Source organism: Pseudophryne corroboree, chromosome 1, assembly GCF_028390025.1.
Source record: "Pseudophryne corroboree isolate aPseCor3 chromosome 1, aPseCor3.hap2, whole genome shotgun sequence".
Classification (NCBI taxonomy): Eukaryota; Metazoa; Chordata; class Amphibia; order Anura; family Myobatrachidae; genus Pseudophryne; species Pseudophryne corroboree.
Genome location: NC_086444.1, coordinates 1,031,094,920 through 1,031,115,899, shown reverse-complemented (window position 1 = coordinate 1,031,115,899; position 20,980 = coordinate 1,031,094,920). Strand labels below are relative to the sequence as shown.

General features: G+C 45.0%; 1 protein-coding gene across 10 annotated transcripts in view; it reads left to right on the top strand.

Moving 5' to 3' along the window:
* CASP3 (caspase 3) overlaps nt 1-20,980 on the top strand; it is a 105,325-nt gene that overhangs the window by 36,726 nt on the left and 47,619 nt on the right. For 4 of the 10 annotated variants that reach the window (XM_063920720.1, XM_063920718.1, XM_063920717.1 and 1 more), the window contains exon 2: nt 18,821-18,958. The exons of 2 other annotated variants lie outside the window; for them this stretch is intronic. In XM_063920720.1, the coding sequence (XP_063776790.1) occupies nt 18,858-18,958 (101 nt within the window). In that variant the 5' untranslated portion in view covers nt 18,821-18,857. The remainder of the gene's footprint in view (nt 1-18,820; nt 18,959-20,980) is intronic. 4 more of the 10 variants (XM_063920724.1, XM_063920722.1, XM_063920721.1 and 1 more) reach the window with 1 other exon arrangement.

The following is a 20,980-nucleotide window of genomic DNA, read 5'->3' as shown; positions in this document are numbered from 1 at the left end:
GTAATTTGGAGGTGCTGGTTTCTTTTCTTCTGGGAATATATATATATATATATATATATATATATATATATATATATATATATATATATATATATATATATATATATATATATATATATACAGTTGTGCTCATAAGTTTACATACCCTAGCAGAACTTGTGAGTTTCGGGCCATTTGTCAGAGAATATGAATGATATCTCACAAACTTTTCTTTCACTCATGGTTAGTGGTTGGGTGTAGCCATTTATTGTCAAACTACTGTGTTTACTCTTTTAAAATCATAATGACAACAGAAACTACCCAAATGACCCTGATCATAAGTTTACATACCATGGAGATATTGGCTTGATAACATGCACACAAGTTGACACAAACGGGTTTGAATGGATTCTAAAGGTAACCATCCTCACCTGTGATCTGTTTGCTTGTAATCAGTATGTGTGTATAAAAGGTCAGTGAGTTTCTGGACTCCTGAAAGACCCTTGCATCTTTCATCCAGTGCTGCACTGATGTGTCTGGATTCTGAGTCATGGGGAAAGCAAAAGAATTGTCAAAGGATCTGCGGGAAAAGGCAATTGAACTGTATAAAACAGGAAAGGGATATAAAAAGATATCCAAGCAATTGAGAATGCCAATCAGCAGTGTTCAAACTCTAATTAAGAAGTGGAAAATGAGGGATTCTGTGGAAACCAAATCACGGTCAGGTAGACCAACAAAAATTTCAGCCACAACTGCCAGGAAAATTGTTCGGGATGCAAAGAAAAATCCACAAATAACTTCAGCTGAAATACAGGACTCTGAAAAAAAAGTGGTGTGGTTGTTTCAAGATGCACAATAAGGAGGCATTTGAAGAAAAATGGGCTGCATGGTCGAGTCGCCAGAAGAAAGCCATTTAGTACGCAAATGCCACAAAGCAATTCTCCAAACAGCACAGAGACAAGCCTCAAAACTTCTGGAACAAAGTCATTTGGAGTGATGAGACCAAAATTGAACTTTTTGGCCACAGCCATAAACTTTACATTTGGAGAGGAGTCAACAAGGCCTATGATGAAAGGTACACCATTCCTACTGTAAAACACGGAGGTGGATCGATGATGTTTTGGGGATGTGTGAGCTGCAAAGGCACTGGAAACTTGGTCAAAATTGATGGCAAGATGAATGCAGCATGTTCTTAGAAAATACTGGAGGAAAATGTGCACTCATCAGCCCGGAAGCTGCGCATGGGACGTACTTGGACGTTCCAACATGACCATGATCCAAAACACAAGGCCAAGTCAACCTGTCATTGGCTACAGCAGAATAAAGTGAAGGTTCTGGAGTGGCCATCTCAGTCTCCTGACCTACATATCATTGAGCCACTCTGGGGAGATCTCAAACGTGCAGTTCATGCAAGACAGCCCAAGAATTTACAGGAACTGGAGGCTTTTTGCTAAGAAGAATGAGCAGCTTTACCATCTGAGAAAATAAAGAGCCTCATCCACAACTACCACAAAAGACTTCAAGCTGTCATTGACGTTAAAGGGGGCAATACACGGTATTAAGAACTGGGGTATGTAAACTTTTGATTGGGGTCATTTGGGTAGTTTCTGTTGTCATTATGATTTAAAAAGAGTAAACACAGTTGTTTGACAATAAATGGCTTCACCCAACCACTAACCATGAGTGAAAGAAAAGTTTGTGAGTTATCATTCATATTCTCTGACAAATGGGCAGAAAATCACAAATTCTTCTAGGGTATGTAAACTTATGAGCACAACCGTGTATATATATATATATGTGTGTGTGTGTGTTTGTGTGTGTGTGTGTGTAATAAATATAAAATATATATATATATATATATATATAATATACAGCAGGATGAACTCCGGCACTTGGATGTGTCCCTTGCACGGGACTGTCTTGCTCAGGTGCCCTCCTCCGTGAACTGCGTCCACCTTACATGCAAACAATGAAAAACGAGGCGGCACTCAGAGTCTTCAGAAAAGCAGCAAACTTTGTATTAGTGCAGATCTGCACTAATACAAAGTTTGCTGCTTTTCTGAAGACTCTGAGTGCCGCCTCGTTTTTCATTGTTTGTATATATATATATATATATATCTATCGGCTGTCGGGATCTCGGCGCTCAGCATACCGGCACCGGGATCCCAACAACTATCTCCCTCTTGGGGTGTCCACGACACCCCTGGAGGGAGATTAAATAGCGTGGCACGCGCCACCGTGCCCGCAAGGGGCTCTTTTGCGCTCGCTCCGCTACCGGCTTTCCGGCGGTTGGGAACCCGGCGCCAGGATCCTGAGCGTCAGTTTAACATAGTGTGTGTGTGTGTGTGTGTGTGTGTGTGTGTGTGTGTGTGTATGTATGTATGTATGTATGTGTATATATAATATATATAATTAGTTTGTATTGGGTAGCCTGGCACTCCTCTGTACCTTTCAATAATCCCCAGGGGCCATCCGTAGCAGAAGTGATATATCGTCCTCTTCGCTATGTTAATGCACGCTGACTCTCCAGCCTACGGATTAAATACTTCCTCCCACTCATACCTCCAAGATTTTTCACGTGCTGCACCACTACTCTGGTATTCCCTACCTCTCCCCCTCAGACTCTCCACCTCTCTAGAAAACATCAAACTGGCTCTCAAGACCCACTTCTTCACCAAACCCAGCCAAATCTCATACTAACCCTCTGTTCCACGCTCTCACGAGTAGGGCCCTCTTCCCTCATGTGCTTATCTTTTTTTCTTACTTTAATAATCTTCAACTGCACCAAATCCAGCAGTCTTCTGCCACCTGATACTTATTCCAGTATCATCTGATGTAGCTATGTTTATTTACCCTGTACTTGTCCTATATTGTCGTCAACTGTAAGTTGCTATTTTCCTGTTTGATTATTTGTTTATGTATTCTGTAATTGGCCACTGCGGAACCCTTGTGGTGCCATGTAAATAAAGGATAATAATAATAAGAAACAAATAAATACATCACAAGAATAAATAATCATCCTCAACATTCTGCCTTATATGAATCATGTGACTAATTATATATATATTATTTCACACCAAACTGCACCTCACAGTTGATCCCCTGTTAGCTAGGATCCAATAGAATAAACACATAAATATAACCAAGGGGTACTATACAGAAATTTAACTAATTGTATGCACACGTTGAAATAAAATGTTCACACACTTTTCCATCTCAAGTGATTTTTCCAAGTTCTTTCAGCTTGAATTACCATTTGGAGTGTCCGATCAGATCTGGAAATATAGCCTTCCACCACCTCGCCCGAATAAAGGCCCCATGGCCAGCTGATTAATATAAAAAATAATTTTATTCTTGATAAAATTGTATACAAGTTTTTTTTTTTTTTTTTTTTTACAAACATAGGTTTTAAATGTCCAATGATGCTTCTGGGGAAGATGATAGCAATTCTGCCAACATCTTTGCGTGTGAGAGCCCAGTTGGCAGGATCCACTCAGCGAGCACATGGACATGGCACCACCAATATCCTACCCGTTTCCTCTGTACAAATTGACTTCTTCAGGGGTTAAACAATTAAAAAAAAAATGTCACTAGATGTAGGTAAAACATTTTTCCACTGATTATGCTTTGGAGGGATGCTGCTCAAACATACCTATTGTTCCAATAATTGTAACAAAATCTCACTTATACGGACGGGTCTGTTCATTTGAAGTCGTAATTGCCGTCACGTCAGAAAGACTGCAGTTTCCGACTGTTTTAGGGATTCAATCTATTCAACTCAGTTGCTGCTTTTCCGACTTGTTGGAAAACACGTGGATCGGCGGATTAGTTGCAGATCCACGTATTTTGTTTGTTGAATTTGCGGCCATTTCCAACAGATTTTTGGCACATTTTCGACAATGTTGATTCGACTTAAAAAAAAAGTCGGATCAGCATTGTCGAAAATGGGCAAAACTTGTCGGAAATGCCTGCAAATTGAATACTGAACTGTCGGATCCTCTCCGTCGGAGAGGATCTGACAGGAATTGAATAGACCCCACAGTGGGTAAAGCTTTTCACTGATTCTTCTTTGCACTAAAGCTACTTTAATAATACAATTATTCAACAAACGGCAATGAGTATGCCCATCAGAAACAGTCCTCTCCGTGAAATGGTTTATATATTATATGCACAGCAAAGTGTAATTGGCATTACTGCCTCACAGCATTGAGGTCATTAGTTTTATTACCTACCTAGAACCTACCTGTGTTGAGTTTGTATGTTCTCCCAGTGATTGAGTGGATGTGAATGACTAAATGTTAAAGTAATATATGTGCTATATAAATAATTGTTGATATAGGAATAAAGCTCAGGTGCTTATGTGTGAGAAATGGAAAGTGACATGTGAGTAATAGATTTATATTTCCAAGCCTTGAAGCTGTATCTTGTGCAATATATAATAAATTACACCTTAATAGGTAGATGTAATATGCAGTTTGTGCAAATTTAGTCTCCCAATTACTGATAATGAAAGCTTAGCTCAAATCTACATATAATTGCTTTATTAAAAATTTTAATGCAAAAAGATCTTTTAAAATAAATAAAAAGACAAAACATTTAGAGACATATGTTGGCTCATAAGCATGAACAATTATATATCAAGATCGCTGTGACCCTGGAATATTTTCAGCAGAGCCTGAGGCCACTTTAACCTGACAGTCAAACTATTGTTTCTAAGCAACAGCAAACACATCTCAGATTGAATAGCGCATGGAGACTAAATACAATTCACTAAACACACACACACACACACACACACACACACACACACACACACACACACACACACGGATATCTAAATTGCTACTTCACCATTCACTTTATGGCTGCCAGAGCTTACTGGGACACAAACAATAATTCACTTTTTTTTTGTTACTTCTTACACAAAGATCCACCATGTATGTCTGTTGGGACGAGCCCTAGTACCATTTTTTCCTAGAGGAGCGCTCTTTTGATTTTTGCAGGCCATATTCCCATAGGAACAGCCCATTGCTGACCAGGCTGCGGATGAATGTGTCCCAGGAGGACCTAACAAAGGTTGTAATCCAGAGTTGATCGTAGATGTGCTAAATTTTGCACATCTACGATCATTTACTCTGACAGGGGGACGCCCAGCACACACAGGGCTAGTCTGCACCGCATGTCGGGCCCTTTCCCCCCCCCACACACAGATACAATACTTTAGACAATTGTTTATTTAGTTTGGAACAAAAATAATTACATTTAAAATGTCACACTAATGGGCCCTACAGACACGGCGATACGCCGCCGAGCTGCCCGACCGCCGATATGGCAGACGGACGACCCGGGGGAGGGGGGGGGGCAGTGAAGTATCTTCACTCCCCCCGTCACCCGGCTCCATAGTAATGCAGGCAAATATGGACGAGATCGTCCATATTAGCCTGCATGCACAGGCGACGGGGCACCAGCGATGAACGAGCGCGGGGCCGCGCATCGTTCATCGCTGGTGCCTCCACACTGAAAGATATGAACGGTATCTCGTTCATTAATGAACGAGATCATTCACATCTTGCAGTATTATCGCCCAGTATGTAGGGCGCATTACAGCCTGGGCTGTCACTGGCTATTGCTGGAGATCTGTTTAAACCTCACTGGCGTCCAGGCGAGCGTCTGTGTGAGGCATCTGCTGGGTCTCTCCTAGCCTGTGCTGCCACATTTGAGAAGTCTGGAGACTGCCGTTATTTCTCTGACGTCCTAGTGGATGCTGGGACTTCCGTAAGGACCATGGGGAATAGCGGCTCCGCAGGAGACTGGGCACAAAAGTAAAAGCTTTAGACTAGCTGGTGTGCACTGGCTCCTCCCCCTATGACCCTCCTCCAAGCCTCAGTTAGATTTTTGTTCCCGAACGAGAAGGGTGCATGCTAGGTGGCTCTCCTGAGCTGCTTAGAAGTAAAAGTTTAAATAGGTTTTTTATTTTCAGTGAGTACTGCTGGCAACAGGCTCACTGCATCGTGGGACTAAGGGGAGAAGAAGCGAACTCACCTGACTGCAGAGTGGATTGGGCTTCTTGGCTACTGGACATTAGCTCCAGAGGGACGATCACAGGTTCAGCCTGGATGGGTCCCGGAGCCGCGCCGCCGGCCCCCTTACAGAGCCAGAAGAGCGAAGAGGTCCGGAGAAAGCGGCGGCAGAAGACGTTCCTGTCTTCAAATAAGGTAGCGCACAGCACTGCAGCTGTGCGCCATTGCTCTCAGCACACTTCACACTCCGGTCACTGAGGGTGCAGGGCGCTGGGGGGGAGCGCCCTGAGACGCAATAAAACACTATAAAAACCTTATATGGCTAAAGAAATGCATCACATATAGCTCCTAGGCTATATGGATGCATTTAACCCCTGCCAGTTTTCCTGAAAAAAGCGGGAGAAAAGGCCGCCGAGAAGGGGGCGGAGCCTATCTCCTCAGCACACAAGCACCATTTTCCCTCACAGCTCCGCTGGAAGGACGGCTCCCTGACTCTCCCCTGCAGTCCTGCTACAAGAATCGGGGTAAAACAAGAGAGGGGGGGCACTATTGGCAGCTAATATATAATACAGCAGCTATAACAGGGAGTAACACTTATATAAGGTTATCCCTGCATATATATATAGCGCTCTGGTATGTGCTGGCAAACTCTCCCTCTGTCTCCCCAAAGGGCTAGTGGGGTCCTGTCCTCTATCAGAGCATTCCCTGTGTGTGTGCTGGGTGTCGGTACGATTGTGTCGACATGTATGAGGAGGAAAATGATGTGGAAGCAGAGCAATTGCCTGTGTTAGTGATGTCACCCCCTAGGGAGTCGACACCTGACTGGATGGTCGTATTTAAAGAATTACGTGACAATGTCAGCACTTTGCAAAAAACTGTTGACGACATGAGACAGCCGGCAAATCAGTTAGTGCCTGTTCAGGCGTCTCAGACACCGTCAGGGGCGCTAAAACGCCCGTTACCTCAGATGGTCGACACAGACCCAGACACGGATACTGAATCCAGTGTCGACGGTGAGGAGACAAACGTAATGTCCAGTAGGGCCACACGTTACATGATCACGGCAATGAAGGAGGCATTGAACATTTCTGACACTACAAGTACCACAAAAAAGGGTATTATGTGGGGTGTGAAAAAACTACCAGTAGTTTTTCCTGAATCAGAGGAATTAAATGAGGTGTGTGATAAAGCGTGGGTTTCCCCCGATAAAAAACTGCTGATTTCTAACAAATTATTGGCACTATACCCTTTCCCGCCAGAGGTTAGGGCACGTTGGGAAACACCCCCTAGGGTAGATAAGGCGCTCACACGCTTATCAAAACAAGTGGCGTTACCGTCTCCTGATACGGCCGCCCTCAAGGAACCAGCTGATAGAAGGCTGGAAAATATCCTAAAAGGTATATACACACATACTGGTGTTATACTGCGACCAGCAATCGCCTCAGCCTGGATGTGCAGCGCTGGAGTGGCTTGGTCGGATTCCCTGACTGAAAATATTGATACCCTGGATAGGGACAGTATTTTATTAACTATAGAGCATTTAAAGGATGCATTACTATATATGCGTGATGCACAGAGGGATATTTGCACCCTGGCATCAAGAGTGAGTGCGATGTCCATTTCTGCCAGAAGGGCGTTATTGACGCGACAGTGGTCAGGTGATGCAGATTCCAAACGACATATGGAAGTATTGCCGTATAAAGGGGAGGAGTTATTTGGGGTCGGTCTATCAGACCTGGTGGCCACGGCAACAGCTGGAAAGTCCACCTTTTTACCCCAGGTCACCTCTCAGCAGAAAAAGACACCGTCTTTTCAAACTCAGTCCTTTCGTTCCTATAAGAACAAGCGAGCAAAAGGCCACTCATTTCTGCCCCGGGGCAGAGGAAGAGGAAAAAGACTGCACCAGGCAGCCTCTTCCCAGGAGCAGAAGCCCTCCCCCGCTTCTGCCAAGTCTTCAGCATGACGCTGGGGCTTTACAAGCGGACTCAGGCACGGTGGGGGCCCGTCTCAAAAATTTCAACGCGCAGTGGGCTCACTCGCAAGTGGACCCCTGGATCCTGCAGGTAGTATCACAGGGGTACAAATTGGAATTCGAGACGTCTCCCCCTCGCGATTCCTGAAGTCTGCTCTTCCAACGTCTCCCTCCGACAGGGAGGCAGTATTGGAAGCTATTCACAAGCTGTATTCCCAGCAGGTGATAATCAAGGTACCCCTCCTACAACAGGGAAAGGGGTATTATTCCACGCTGTTTGTGGTACCGAAGCCGGACGGCTCGGTGAGACCAATTTTAAATCTGAAATCCTTGAACACTTACATAAAAAGGTTCAAATTCAAGATGGAATCACTCAGAGCAGTGATAGCGAACCTGGAAGAAGGGGACTATATGGTATCTCTGGACATCAAAGATGCTTATCTCCATGTCCCAATCTTCCCTTCTCACCAGGGGTACCTTAGGTTTGTGGTTCAAAACTGTCATTATCAGTTTCAGACGATGCCGTTTGGATTGTCCACGGCACCCCGGGTCTTTACCAAGGTAATGGCCGAAATGATGATTCTTCTTCGAAGAGAAGGCGTCTTAATTATCCCTTACTTGGACGATCTCCTGATAAGGGCAAGATCCAGGGAACAGTTAGAGTTCGGAGTAGCACTGTCTCAGGTAGTGCTATGTCAGCACGGGTGGATTCTAAATATCCAAAAATCACAGCTGATTCCAACAACACGTCTACTGTTCCTGGGGATGATTCTGGACACAGTCCAGAAAAAGGTGTTTCTCCCGGAGGAGAAGGCCAGGGAGTTATCCGAGCTAGTCGGGAACCTCCTAAAACCAGGCCAAGTGTCAGTGCATCAATGCACGAGAGTCCTGGGAAAAATGGTGGCTTCTTACGAAGCAATTCCATTCGGAAGATTCCATGCAAGAACTTTTCAGTGGGATCTGCTGGACAAATGGTCCGGATCGCATCTTCAGATGCATCAGCGGATAACCCTATCTCCAAGGACAAGGGTGTCTCTCCTGTGGTGGTTACAGAGTGCTCATCTTCTCGAGGGCCGCAGATTCGGCATTCAGGATTGGATGCTGGTGACCACGGATGCCAGTCTGAGAGGCTGGGGAGCAGTCACACAGGGAAGAAATTTCCAGGGCTTGTGGTCAAGCATGGAAACGTCTCTTCACATAAATATCCTGGAACTAAGGGCCATTTACAATGCCCTAAGTCAAGCAAGGCCTCTGCTTCAGGGTCAGTCAGTATTGATCGAATCGGACAACATCACGGCAGTCGCCCACGTCAACAGACAGGGCGGCACAAGAAGCAGGAGGGCAATGGCAGAAGCTGCAAGGATTCTCCGCTGGGCGGAAAATCATGTGGTAGCACTGTCAGCAGTGTTCATTCCGGGAGTGGACAACTGGGAAGCAGACTTCCTCAGCAGACACGACCTCCACCCGGGGGAGTGGGGACTTCACCCAGAAGTCTTCCAAGTGATTGTAAACCGTTGGGAAAAACCAAAGGTGGACATGATGGCGTCCCGTCTCAACAAAAAACTGGACAGATATTGCGCCAGGTCAAGGGACCCTCAGGCAATAGCGGTGGACGCTCTGGTAACACCGTGGGTGTACCAGTCGGTGTATGTGTTCCCTCCTCTGCCTCTCATACCCAAAGTACTGAGAATCATAAGAAGGAGAGGAGTAAGAACTATACTCGTGGCTCCGGATTGGCCAAGAAGAACTTGGTACCCGGAACTGCAAGAGATGCTCACGGAGGACCCGTGGCCTCTACCTCTCAGAAAGGACCTGCTCCAGCGGGGACCTTGTCTGTTTCAAGACTTACCGCGGCTGCGTTTGACGGCATGGAGGTTGAACGCCGGATCCTGAAGGAAAAAGGCATTCCAGATGAAGTCATCCCTACCCTGGTCAAGGCCAGAAAGGATGTAACCGCAAAACATTATCACCGCATTTGGCGGAAATAGGTTGCGTGGTGCGAGGCCAAGAAGGCCCCTACAGAGGAATTTCAACTGGGTCGTTTCCTGCATTTCCTGCAAACAGGACTATCTATGGGCCTAAAATTAGGGTCCATTAAGGTTCAAATTTCGGCCTTGTCAATCTTCTTCCAAAAAAAACTGGCTTCAGTGCCTGAAGTTCAGACGTTTGTCAAGGGAGTACTGCATATACAGCCTCCTTTTGTGCCTCCAGTGGCACCTTGGGATCTCAATGTAGTTTTGGGATTCCTAAAATCACATTGGTTTGAACCACTCACCACTGTGGAATTGAAATATCTCACATGGAAAGTGGTCATGCTGTTAGCCCTGGCTTCAGCCAGGCGTGTCTCTGAATTGGCGGCTTTATCATATAAAAGCCCTTACCTAATTTTTCATTCAGACAGGGCAGAACTGAGGACTCGCCCTCAATTTCTCCCTAAGGTGGTTTCAGCGTTTCACATGAACCAGCCTATTGTGGTACCTGCGGCGACTAGGGACTTGGAGGATTCCAAGTTGCTGGACGTAGTCAGGGCCCTGAAAATATATGTTTCCAGGACGGCTGGAGTCAGAAAATCTGACTCGCTGTTTATCCTGTATGCACCCAACAAGCTGGGTGCTCCTGCTTCTAAGCAGACGATTGCTCGTTGGATTTGTAGTACAATTCAGCTTGCACATTCTGTGGCAGGCCTGCCACAGCCAAAATCTGTAAAAGCCCATTCCACAAGGAAAGTGGGCTCATCTTGGGCGGCTGCCCGAGGGGTCTCGGCTTTACAACTTTGCCGAGCAGCTACTTGGTCAGGGGCAAACACGTTTGCTAAATTCTACAAATTTGATACCCTGGCTGAGGAGGACCTGGAGTTCTCTCATTCGGTGCTGCAGAGTCATCCGCACTCTCCCGCCCGTTTGGGAGCTTTGGTATAATCCCCATGGTCCTTACGGAAGTCCCAGCATCCACTAGGACGTCAGAGAAAATAAGAATTTACTTACCGATAATTCTATTTCTCGTAGTCCGTAGTGGATGCTGGGCGCCCATCCCAAGTGCGGATTGTCTGCAATACTTGTATATAGTTATTGTTACAAAAAAATCGGGTTGTTTATTGTTGTGAGCCATCTTTTCAGAGGCTCCTACGTTTATCATACTGTTAACTGGGTTCAGATCACAGGTTGTACGGTGTGATTGGTGTGGCTGGTATGAGTCTTACCCGGGATTCAAAATCCTTCCTTATTATGTACGCTCGTCCGGGCACAGTATCCTAACTGAGGCTTGGAGGAGGGTCATAGGGGGAGGAGCCAGTGCACACCAGCTAGTCTAAAGCTTTTACTTTTGTGCCCAGTCTCCTGCGGAGCCGCTATTCCCCATGGTCCTTACGGAAGTCCCAGCATCCACTACGGACTACGAGAAATAGAATTATCGGTAAGTAAATTCTTATTTTCTGCATGTGTGTGTATAATATTCGAAAGACAGACAAGATATATATTATCCATATTGTGTATATGCTTTTAAATAAGTTGTGCTAAATGCATACCAAAGTGTATAAACAGTCAGACAGATCAAAACAATATTGGGCACTCAGAGAAGTGAGTACAAGTAAGCAAATAGGGTTCTTTTACTCAGTGTATTGTATACCCTGAGTCACTTTGCAGGGTACAAGGCCACACCCCTTATTTTTCATCGCTATGTTTTTGTCAAAGGGCCTGTCACCTTTGGGTTTCACATATCCTGTATGGAAGCTTGAAATCCCATGAAACAGCACTTCTATGAAAACTTGATCTTGTTTGAATCTTCCTGACTGTATATGTTTTATTCTGTATGCATTTTTTATGTTTTTAAAAGATGGAGAATAAAAAAAACTTTTATTCCCTGTGGATTTTCCCCAGGCCCCTCCCACTTTATTATTATTATTAATTTTTTTAATAGATTGGTATTTTCCTGTAAGGATTTAAGTACAAATGGGTTTTTGTAGATTTACTGGAGTGTTGGTCCTTGTTTGGTGTCATGGATAAATCCCGCAGTTACAGGTGGGGCGCACTATACAAACTGATATACTTATACCCCTTTCACACCGCAAACCCAGGTCCGACCCGGTATTTTGAATCCAGGTCGGGCATGGGTCAGACCCTTTCACACTACAGTTTCAACCCGGGTTATTGCAGGGTTGGCTACTTTTAACTCGACCTGGGTCAGCAATTAAAACACCATGGATGTCATTTTAAATGTACTTTTTTTGGCTCAGAAAGATGAGGTGTCAGAAGGGGACAAAAGGAGAGGGTGGGGACAGCTCAGAGCATTGCAGGAATCGTGGCGGACAGAGCTATGCTTTTATACACAATTGCATATTTAACTGTTCCAGTAACATACCTCCCAACTGTCACGATTTTTGCGGGCCAGTCCCGTTTTTTTTGGGACTGTCCCACCCATGGGCCACAGTGTCCCGTGGTGGGGAAGGGGCAGTTGGGAGGCTTCTGTCACTGCTGCTCTGCTTACCAGAGCAGCGGTCTATTCACAGGTGACAGAGGGAGAGGGGGCATGCCAGCAGCTCAGAGAGCGCTGGGCATACCCCCTCAGTGATAGTACAAGGGGGCATGACTCACGAGCGCGGCTCTGTAATGCTCTCTGTTCTCTCCTGTGGAGCAGGGCTTCGGCTGCTGACATCATTGAGGCACACAAAGAACAGCCAATCAGCACTTTTACATGAATGCAGGGTTGAATAACCCAGGTTGGACACTTTAAGAGTGCACATTGACCCGGATCCAACCCGTGTTTAACACTGCTTTTATACCGGGTTGAAATGCAGGGTTACTCGACCCGGGGTATTCAAAAGTGGTGCTTTTAGACTGCACCTCGACACTGGTTGAGCCAGCTCGACCCGGCAATATCCAGGGATATTTGCAGTGTGAATGGGGTACCAATAAATACTTATATAGGTGACATTTTCCAACACTACACAAATATGATTATGCATACTAGGCCAGTCTAGTTGTGCAAGGAGCTGTGAACATGTGTTAGACCCATACACATCACACCCTAGGAAGTTATTTCACTACAGCTGTCAGTGTGTGTGAATTCCATAAAATGCAGACCATTACATTAGCTTCTGTAGACATGCCGGGAGTAAATATAGAGATACAGTCAGGTCCATATATATTGGGACATCAACACAATTCTCATATTTTGGGCTCTGTACACCACCACAATGTATTTGAAATGATACAAACAAGATGTGCTTTAACTGCAGACTTTCCGCTTTAATTTGAGGGTATTTACATCCAAATCAGGTGAACGGTTAGGAATTACAACGGTTTCTATATGTGCCTTCCACTTTCTGAGGGACCAAAAGTAGTGGGACAATCGACTCAAAGGCTATTTCATGGACAAGAGTGGGCTATTCCCTCGTTATTTCATCATCAATTAAGCAGGTAAAAGGTCTGGAGTAGATTCCAGGTGTGACATTTGCATTTGGAATCTGTTGCTGTCGACTTTCAATATGAGATCCAAAGAGCTGCCACTATGAGTGAAGCAAGCCATCATTAGGCTGTAAAATCAAAATAAACCCAGCAGAGAGATAGCAAAAACATTAGGTGTGGCCAAATCAACTGGAACATTCTTAAAAAGAAAGAACGCACCGGAGAGCTCAGCAACACCAAAAGACCCGGAAAACCATGGAAAACAACTGTTGTGGATGACAGAAGAATTATTTCCCTGTTGCCCAGATTAAGAACACTCTCCAGGAGGTAGGTGTATATGTGGCAAAGTCAACAATCAAGAGAAGACTTCACAATAGTGAGTATAGAGGATTCACCACAAGATATAAACCATTGGTGAGCCACAAAAACAGGAAGACCAGATTAGAGTTTGCCAAACAACGTCTAAAAAAGCCTTTACAGTTCTGGAACAACATCCTATAGACAGATGAGACAAAGATCAACTTGTACCAGAGTGATGGGAAGAGAAGAGTATGGAGAAGGAAAGGAACTGCTCATGATCCAAAACATACCACCTCATCAGTGAAGCAAGGTGGTGGTAGTGTCATGGCGTGGCCATGTATGGCTGCCAATGGAAATGGTTCCCTTGTATTTATTGATAATGGGACTGCTGACAAAAGCAGCAGGATGAATTCTGAAGTGTTTCAGGCAATATTATCTGCTCATATTCAGTCAAATGCTTCAGAACTGATTGGACGGCGCTTCACCGTGCAGATGGACAATGACCTGAAGCATACTGCGAAAGCAACCAAAGAGTTTTTTAAGGCAAATAAGTGGAATGTTATGCAGTGGCCAAGTCAATCCCCTGACCTGAATCCGATTGAGCATGCATTTCACTTGATGAAGACAAAACTGAAGGGAAAATGCCCCAAGAACAAGCAGGAACTGAAGACATTTGCAGTAGAGGCCTGGCAGAGCATCACCAGGGATGAAACCCAGCGTCTGGTGATGTCGATGCGTTCCAGACTTCAGGCTATAATTGACTGCAAAGGATTTGCAGCAGAGTATTAAAAAGTGAAAGTTTGATTTAGGATTGTTTAGTTTGTCCCATTACTTTTGGTCCCTAAAAAAGTGGGAGGCACATATAGAAATCGTTGTAATTCCTACACCGTTCACCTGATTTGGATGTAAATACCCTCAAATTAAAGCGGAAAATCTGCAGTTAAAGCACATCTTGTTTGTTTAATTTCAAGTCCATTGTGGTGGTGTATAGAGCCCAAAATATGAGAAATGTGTCAATGTCCCAATATTTATGGACCTGACTTAATTCCATAATGTGCAAATGATAAATGATCTAATGTAACCGTTACACAGTATGCATATTGTAGGTGTTATTTCAATACAGTATATTCCCCTGAGTGTAGCACATGTGTGTTCCATTTATAGTGAAATGAGCTCACCTTCCCTAGTGACAGAAGAGCACATTACGTAGCCCATAAGATGAAGTCATCCTTGCCTGCCTTAGTGCTTGCTCTGAAAAATCTGCTGCTGTGTCTGCTTCAGTATAAATCAATAATGCATGCTTGCATAGTGCTTTTTATTTGGTCAATGTTAAAAACAAGGTAAGAAAATACCAATTTCTGTTCATAAGTACTGAAGAGTGAATTGTATTTTTAGTTTTTTTTTTTTTTTTACACCCTCATATTTGGGATTTAAAGTGAATGATCCCTAGTTTGTAGGGCGGGACAAAACATGCACAGAGCAAAATGCTTGTAATCTCCAGGGTATCTGAGCATGTTCCACTCTTATGTCACACAATGTATTTGTCACTTCTTGTTAGCATTGAAATGGTATCGAAATATATGTGGATAAAATGTGCAGGTTTTTCATTGATGCCTGGCTCATACCATATAAAACCAATATCACAAGACAGTTTTGGTGTCTTATAATCGCCGTAAAAATCTGCAGCAGTAGGAAGTAGTAGTAGAAGCTGTAACATGCCCAGGACACAGTGGATGATGACTGTGCTCTGGTTACGGTCGTTAAGTCAACCACTGAAGGTCGACATGGTCATTAGGTCGACATGTACTAGGTCAAAAGGTCGACATTAGTTTTTCACCCCACCCCATTTTTCATACTCAACGATCCACGTGGACTACAATTGTAATGGTAACCTGTGCCGAGTGAAGCAAGACACCGAGGGGACACGGTTCACGAATTGGGGTTTCCCGTCACTTTATGAAGAAAGCAGCGCCAAAAAAAGTTTTAAAAAAAGACATGTCGGCATTTTGACCTGTCTGCCTAATGACCATGTCGACCTATTGTCCCTGTCGACCTTCCATGGTCGACCTAATGACTGTCGACCTAAGTTGTGTCTACCCAACGACCCATACCCCTGTACTCCTAGAGAAGAATAGAGCACAAAGATCATTCAGACTTTAGTTGAACTGAAGTGCGGAAAAAATAATAAAGCTGAAGAAGAACGTAACAGTTTATACATAAATCACCATAATTTAAATGTGATAATATGCATAAATAATACTCCTGCTAGTTAGCAGATTATTCTTCATTGGATACAGTTTAGACTGAGGGGGTGATTCAGACCTGATCATAGATGTAAATTTAGCACATCTACGATCAGTTTCTCTGACATGCAGGGGGATGCCCAGCACAGGGCTAGTCCGTCCTGCATGTCAGTCCCTATACCCCCCCTCCTCACACGCCGGCAATGCTGTTGCACCCGCCAAATAGCTCCCTACCTGCGCAGCCTAGCTGCGCTGGCAGGCGGCTGGCTACCTGTTGAGTTCTGGGTCGCTGCGGCTGCGTGTGATGTCACGCAGCAGCCGCGGCCCACCCTATGCAATGGTCTGGACACACCTGCTTTGTCCGTATCACGCCAGACCAATGGCGTTCTAACGCCGTTAGAACGCCCCCTCCTGTGACCGCCTCTACCTGTCAGTCAGTCAGAGGCGATCGCACCAGTGGGTTTTCGCATAGCACCAAAGGCTTTCGCATCTCACTGGGTCTTACTGGGTGCGCACGCTGCATGAGCACACTCCAGAAAGGGCTTCACCCTGCGATTGCTGTTGTACCAGCGATCGGGTCTGAATTAGGCCCTCATTCCACATTGGGAACAGGCTGACATGCTTGTTGGGGAAAGAGACTTCAAGATGCTTCACGGAGTGGTTTATGCCAGGGCAGCAGAACAATGCATCTATACCCATGCCTGTGAATAGCCCTATGGCGCTGGGATTCCGTCTGGCGGCATTGTCGGCTGATGGGATTCCGGTGTCTGTATCCTGAATGCCGGGATCCCGGCAGCTGGCATTTTTACTACATCCCATACCATTATGATGCATTGTTATTCATGTTTGAGGTCTGAATACTGTGTTGTGTGGTTGCTAAATACGATAACTATAGAAAAACCTCCAAAGCATAATTACTTCCACCTTCTGTAATATAGAAACTGATGTGGAAATATGTTCTTGCATGGTTTTATTCTCAACATGTCTGGAGAAGTTACTTTTGTGAAACTTTTATTTCATCAAAATAAACCTACAAGTATAGAATATACCTCACTTGTGCACATTTATTTGCTTTATGTCTCATTGCTGCAGTGAAACACAGGCAAGGAACACTCGTGCTTGCCTGGGCAGTACGGATGGTGTAATGTTTAGCATTACTGCCTCACAGCACTGAGGTCATGGGTTCAATTCCTACCATGACCCTAACTGTGTGGAGTTTGTATATTCTCCCCGTACTTGTGTGGGTTTCCTAAGGGTACTCCGGTTTCCTCCCACAATCCAAAAATATACTGGTAGGTTAATTTGATCCCAACAAAATTAACCCTAGCATGAGTGTGTGTGTACATGTGGTAGGGGATATAGAGTGTAAGCTCCACTAGGCAGGGACTGATGCGAATGGCCAAATATTCTCTGTAAAGCGCTGCGGATTATGTGTGCGCTATATAAATAACTGGTAATAAATACATTTACCTGTCTGTCCATATGTACTAAAGAAACTATGTGCATGACAACACTTAATTAAAAATGAACTTCAGTGTAGTGTACTGCAGTGGTTCTCGATCTTCAGGATCCCTAACAGTCCATGTTTTCCAGGTCACTTGTGGATCTTTAAAATGTGACAGTTGGTAACCCCGCTGTGCACCTGTGGGTGGTCCGGGAAATATGAACTGTTAAGCTGGGTATACACTACAGCAGGGCTTGGCAGACTTAAGGAGTCGTCTATCTACTTTTGAAAGCTGAAAAGCTTTCATGATCCACCTGAATGAGACATTAGCGCTTGCACGAAAAAGAGTGTGTGGCAAACTTAAAGGGGGCGTGACCTCACTGTAGAAGATGTAGGGGACTGTCTTGGCCGAAATCGCACATTGTCACCCACAGTAATAAATACATTGCCCCACACAAGAAAATAAAGTCCCCCGCAAAATAATAAAACCTATATTTCAATTACCCCCCTGTGCAGAATCTCCCACCGTGCAGAATCCACCCCCCATCTCCCCCTGTGTAGCATGCTCTAGAGAACAGAACTTACCTGGCAGGCTTCTTCCCAGCTCCCACTGGCTGCACACCGCCGCCACTGACTAGATCGGACTGGATCCAACTTACGCGGCAGGCTCCTCACATTGCGAGTGATGTCGCCCACACACGGCAGTACTGGGAACGAGGCAGTCAGAGGCTTATTGGGGCACTTATTCTGAAGTTGGTCACGCAAGCTCGCGATCAACGTTTTGGCTGGGTCTATACTACAGAATTTGTTATGCAATCATGGTACCTGCGGCCACTCTGTACGACCATCGTGCAGTGGTTCTCAAACTTGGTACTCAGAACCCTAAACAATGCATGTTTTCCAGGTCACTTTTGGATCTTTACAATGTGACATTTGGTAATACACCTGTGCAACCGATAGGTCTGAAAAACATGAACTGATCAGGGTCCTGAGGACCAAATTTAAGAGCCACTGGTGTAGTGTATACAAACATTTTATTGAATGATGAATTGTGTGGTTGTATCGTCCCTCCACATCAGATGCAAGGTACAACGCAGTTTGGTAATGTTAAGCATGTAGCAATATATCACATTGCACTGCAGATCAATCAGGGTGTATGAGAATGTGATCTATTGCAGGATGTATGAGAATGTGATCTATTGCAGAGTGTATGAGAATGTGATCTATTGATACGGTGCTGGTTCTACAGATCAAGAGGTCCTGAAGACTGGTATTGAGTAACACTGTATATTAGAAATGGTGACAAGAAAACCCAGCTATAAGATATAAGAGCACTTCAAATATAAATGGAATTTAATATTTATTTTTTCCTGACAAATTGCCTTTATATATCAAAAATTAATTACAATAATCCATGATGATTTTCAGAGTGAGTTATTTTAATATGATATGTTTTTCAGGTTTGAATAGTAAAAAGCAGAATGGCAGACACTCAGAATGGGACACATACAGGTGGTGATAGTACTGACGCTGGATCGTATTCGTCTAGCCAGCAGTAAGTGTTGTACTGCATGCACATTACACCTCATTCATTTCAGGTTAGGAGTTTGTTTGGTGTTCTTTTTTCTTTCTTTCATGGAATAATCAGTTATTTGGGGAGATTTGATATAATCGAAGCAAGACAGTGGTCCAAAGGCTTGTTTTCTAATTTCTGTGTCTAAAACTAATTACCAAGATCCAACTACATCAGAAGCATATCTGCCAAACTGTTGCAAAGTTGGTGCTGTACAACTAAACCAGTATATTGGATCCACTGTTCTCCAGTATGGGGAGTCACCATCTACACGTAGCCCGGCTACACTTTCCCTCGCGGACCCCACCATAAGCAAGGTGTTGTGTGCAAGTCTGTCCCGAGACAGACATGCCCCCATTGTATAAGCTAATAATATTGACCATAATTAATTGTCTAGCCCGCAAGAGTGCTTGAGATTGGCACAATGAGCACTAGTTTTCACCAGGGACCCTTACAAGGGAGCATTGGACTTTACTGCGGGGAACCCATAGGTCCTATAACTAGCCTTACTAGGCAGCAGCTAAACTGTGCAGGAATGTGAGAGAAATCAGGGAACATTTACAGTCTATGAGCAGACTAGGCTCATAAACATTTAACAAAAATAAGGGGAAAGAGGAATTGGTCTTGTAGTGGCACACTAATACATATCAATATTTCTCTGACGTCCTAGTGGATGCTGGGCACTCCGTAAGGACCATGGGGAATAGCGGGCTCCGAAGGAGGCTGGGCACTCTAGAAAGATTTATGACTACCTGGTGTGCACTGGCTCCTCCCACTATGACCCTCCTCCAAGCCTCAGTTAGATTTCGTGCCCGGCCGAGGTTGGATGCACACTAGGGGCTCTCCTGAGCCCTTAGAAAGAAAGTATAGATTTAGGTTTTTTATTTTCAGTGAGACCTGCTGGCAACAGGCTCACTGCAGCGAGGGACTAAGGGGAGAAGAAGCGAACTCGCCTGCTTGCAGCCGGATTGGGCTTCTTAGGCTACTGGACACCATTAGCTCCAGGGGGATCGACCGCAGGCCCAGTCCTTGGTGTTCGGTCCCGGAGCCGCGCCGCCGTCCCCCTTACAGAGCCAGAAGCAAGAAGAGGTCCGGAAAAACGGCGGCAGAAGACATCAGTCTTCACCAAGGTAGCGCACAGCACTGCAGCTGTGCGCCATTGCTCCTCATACACACTTCATACTCCGGTCACTGAGGGTGCAGGGCGCTGGGGGGGGGCGCCCTGAGAAGCAATAAAAACACCTTGGCTGGCAAAAACTCCACAATATATAGTCCCAGAGGCTATATATGTGGAAAATACCCCTGCCAGAATCCAGAAAAAAGCGGGAGAATAGGCCGCGGAAAAGGGGCGGAGCTATCTCCCTCAGACACACTGGCGCCATTTTCTCTTCACAGTGCAACTGGAAGAAAGCTCCCCAGGCTCTCCCCTGTAGGTTTCAGGCTCAAAGGGTAAAAAAGAGAGCGGGGGCACTAAATTTAGGCGCAACATTGTATATACAAGCAGCTATGGGGGAAAATTCACTCAGTTATAGTGTTAATCCCCTCATTATATAGCGCTCTGGTGTGTGCTGGCATACTCTCTCTCTGTCTCCCCAAAGGGCTTTGTGGGTCCTGTCCTCAGTCAGAGCATTCCCTGTGTGTGTGCGGTGTGTCGGTACAGCTGTGTCGACATGTTTGAGGAGGAGGCTTATATAGTGACGGAGCAGATGCCGATAAATGTGATGTCGCCCCCTGTGGGGCCGACACCAGAGTGGATGGTTAGGTAAAAGGTATTAACCGACAGTGTCAACTCCTTACATAAAAGGGTGGATGACGTAACAGCTGTGGGACAGCCGGCTTCTCAGCCCGTGCCTGCCCAGGCGTCTCAAAGGCCATCAGGGGCTCAAAAACGCCCGCTCATTCAGATGGCAGACACAGATGTCGACACGGAGTCTGACTCCAGTGTCGACAAGGTTGAGACATATACACAATCCACTAGGAACATCCGTGACTTGATCCCGGCAATAAAAAGAATGTGTTACACATTTCTGACATTAACCTCTAAAAA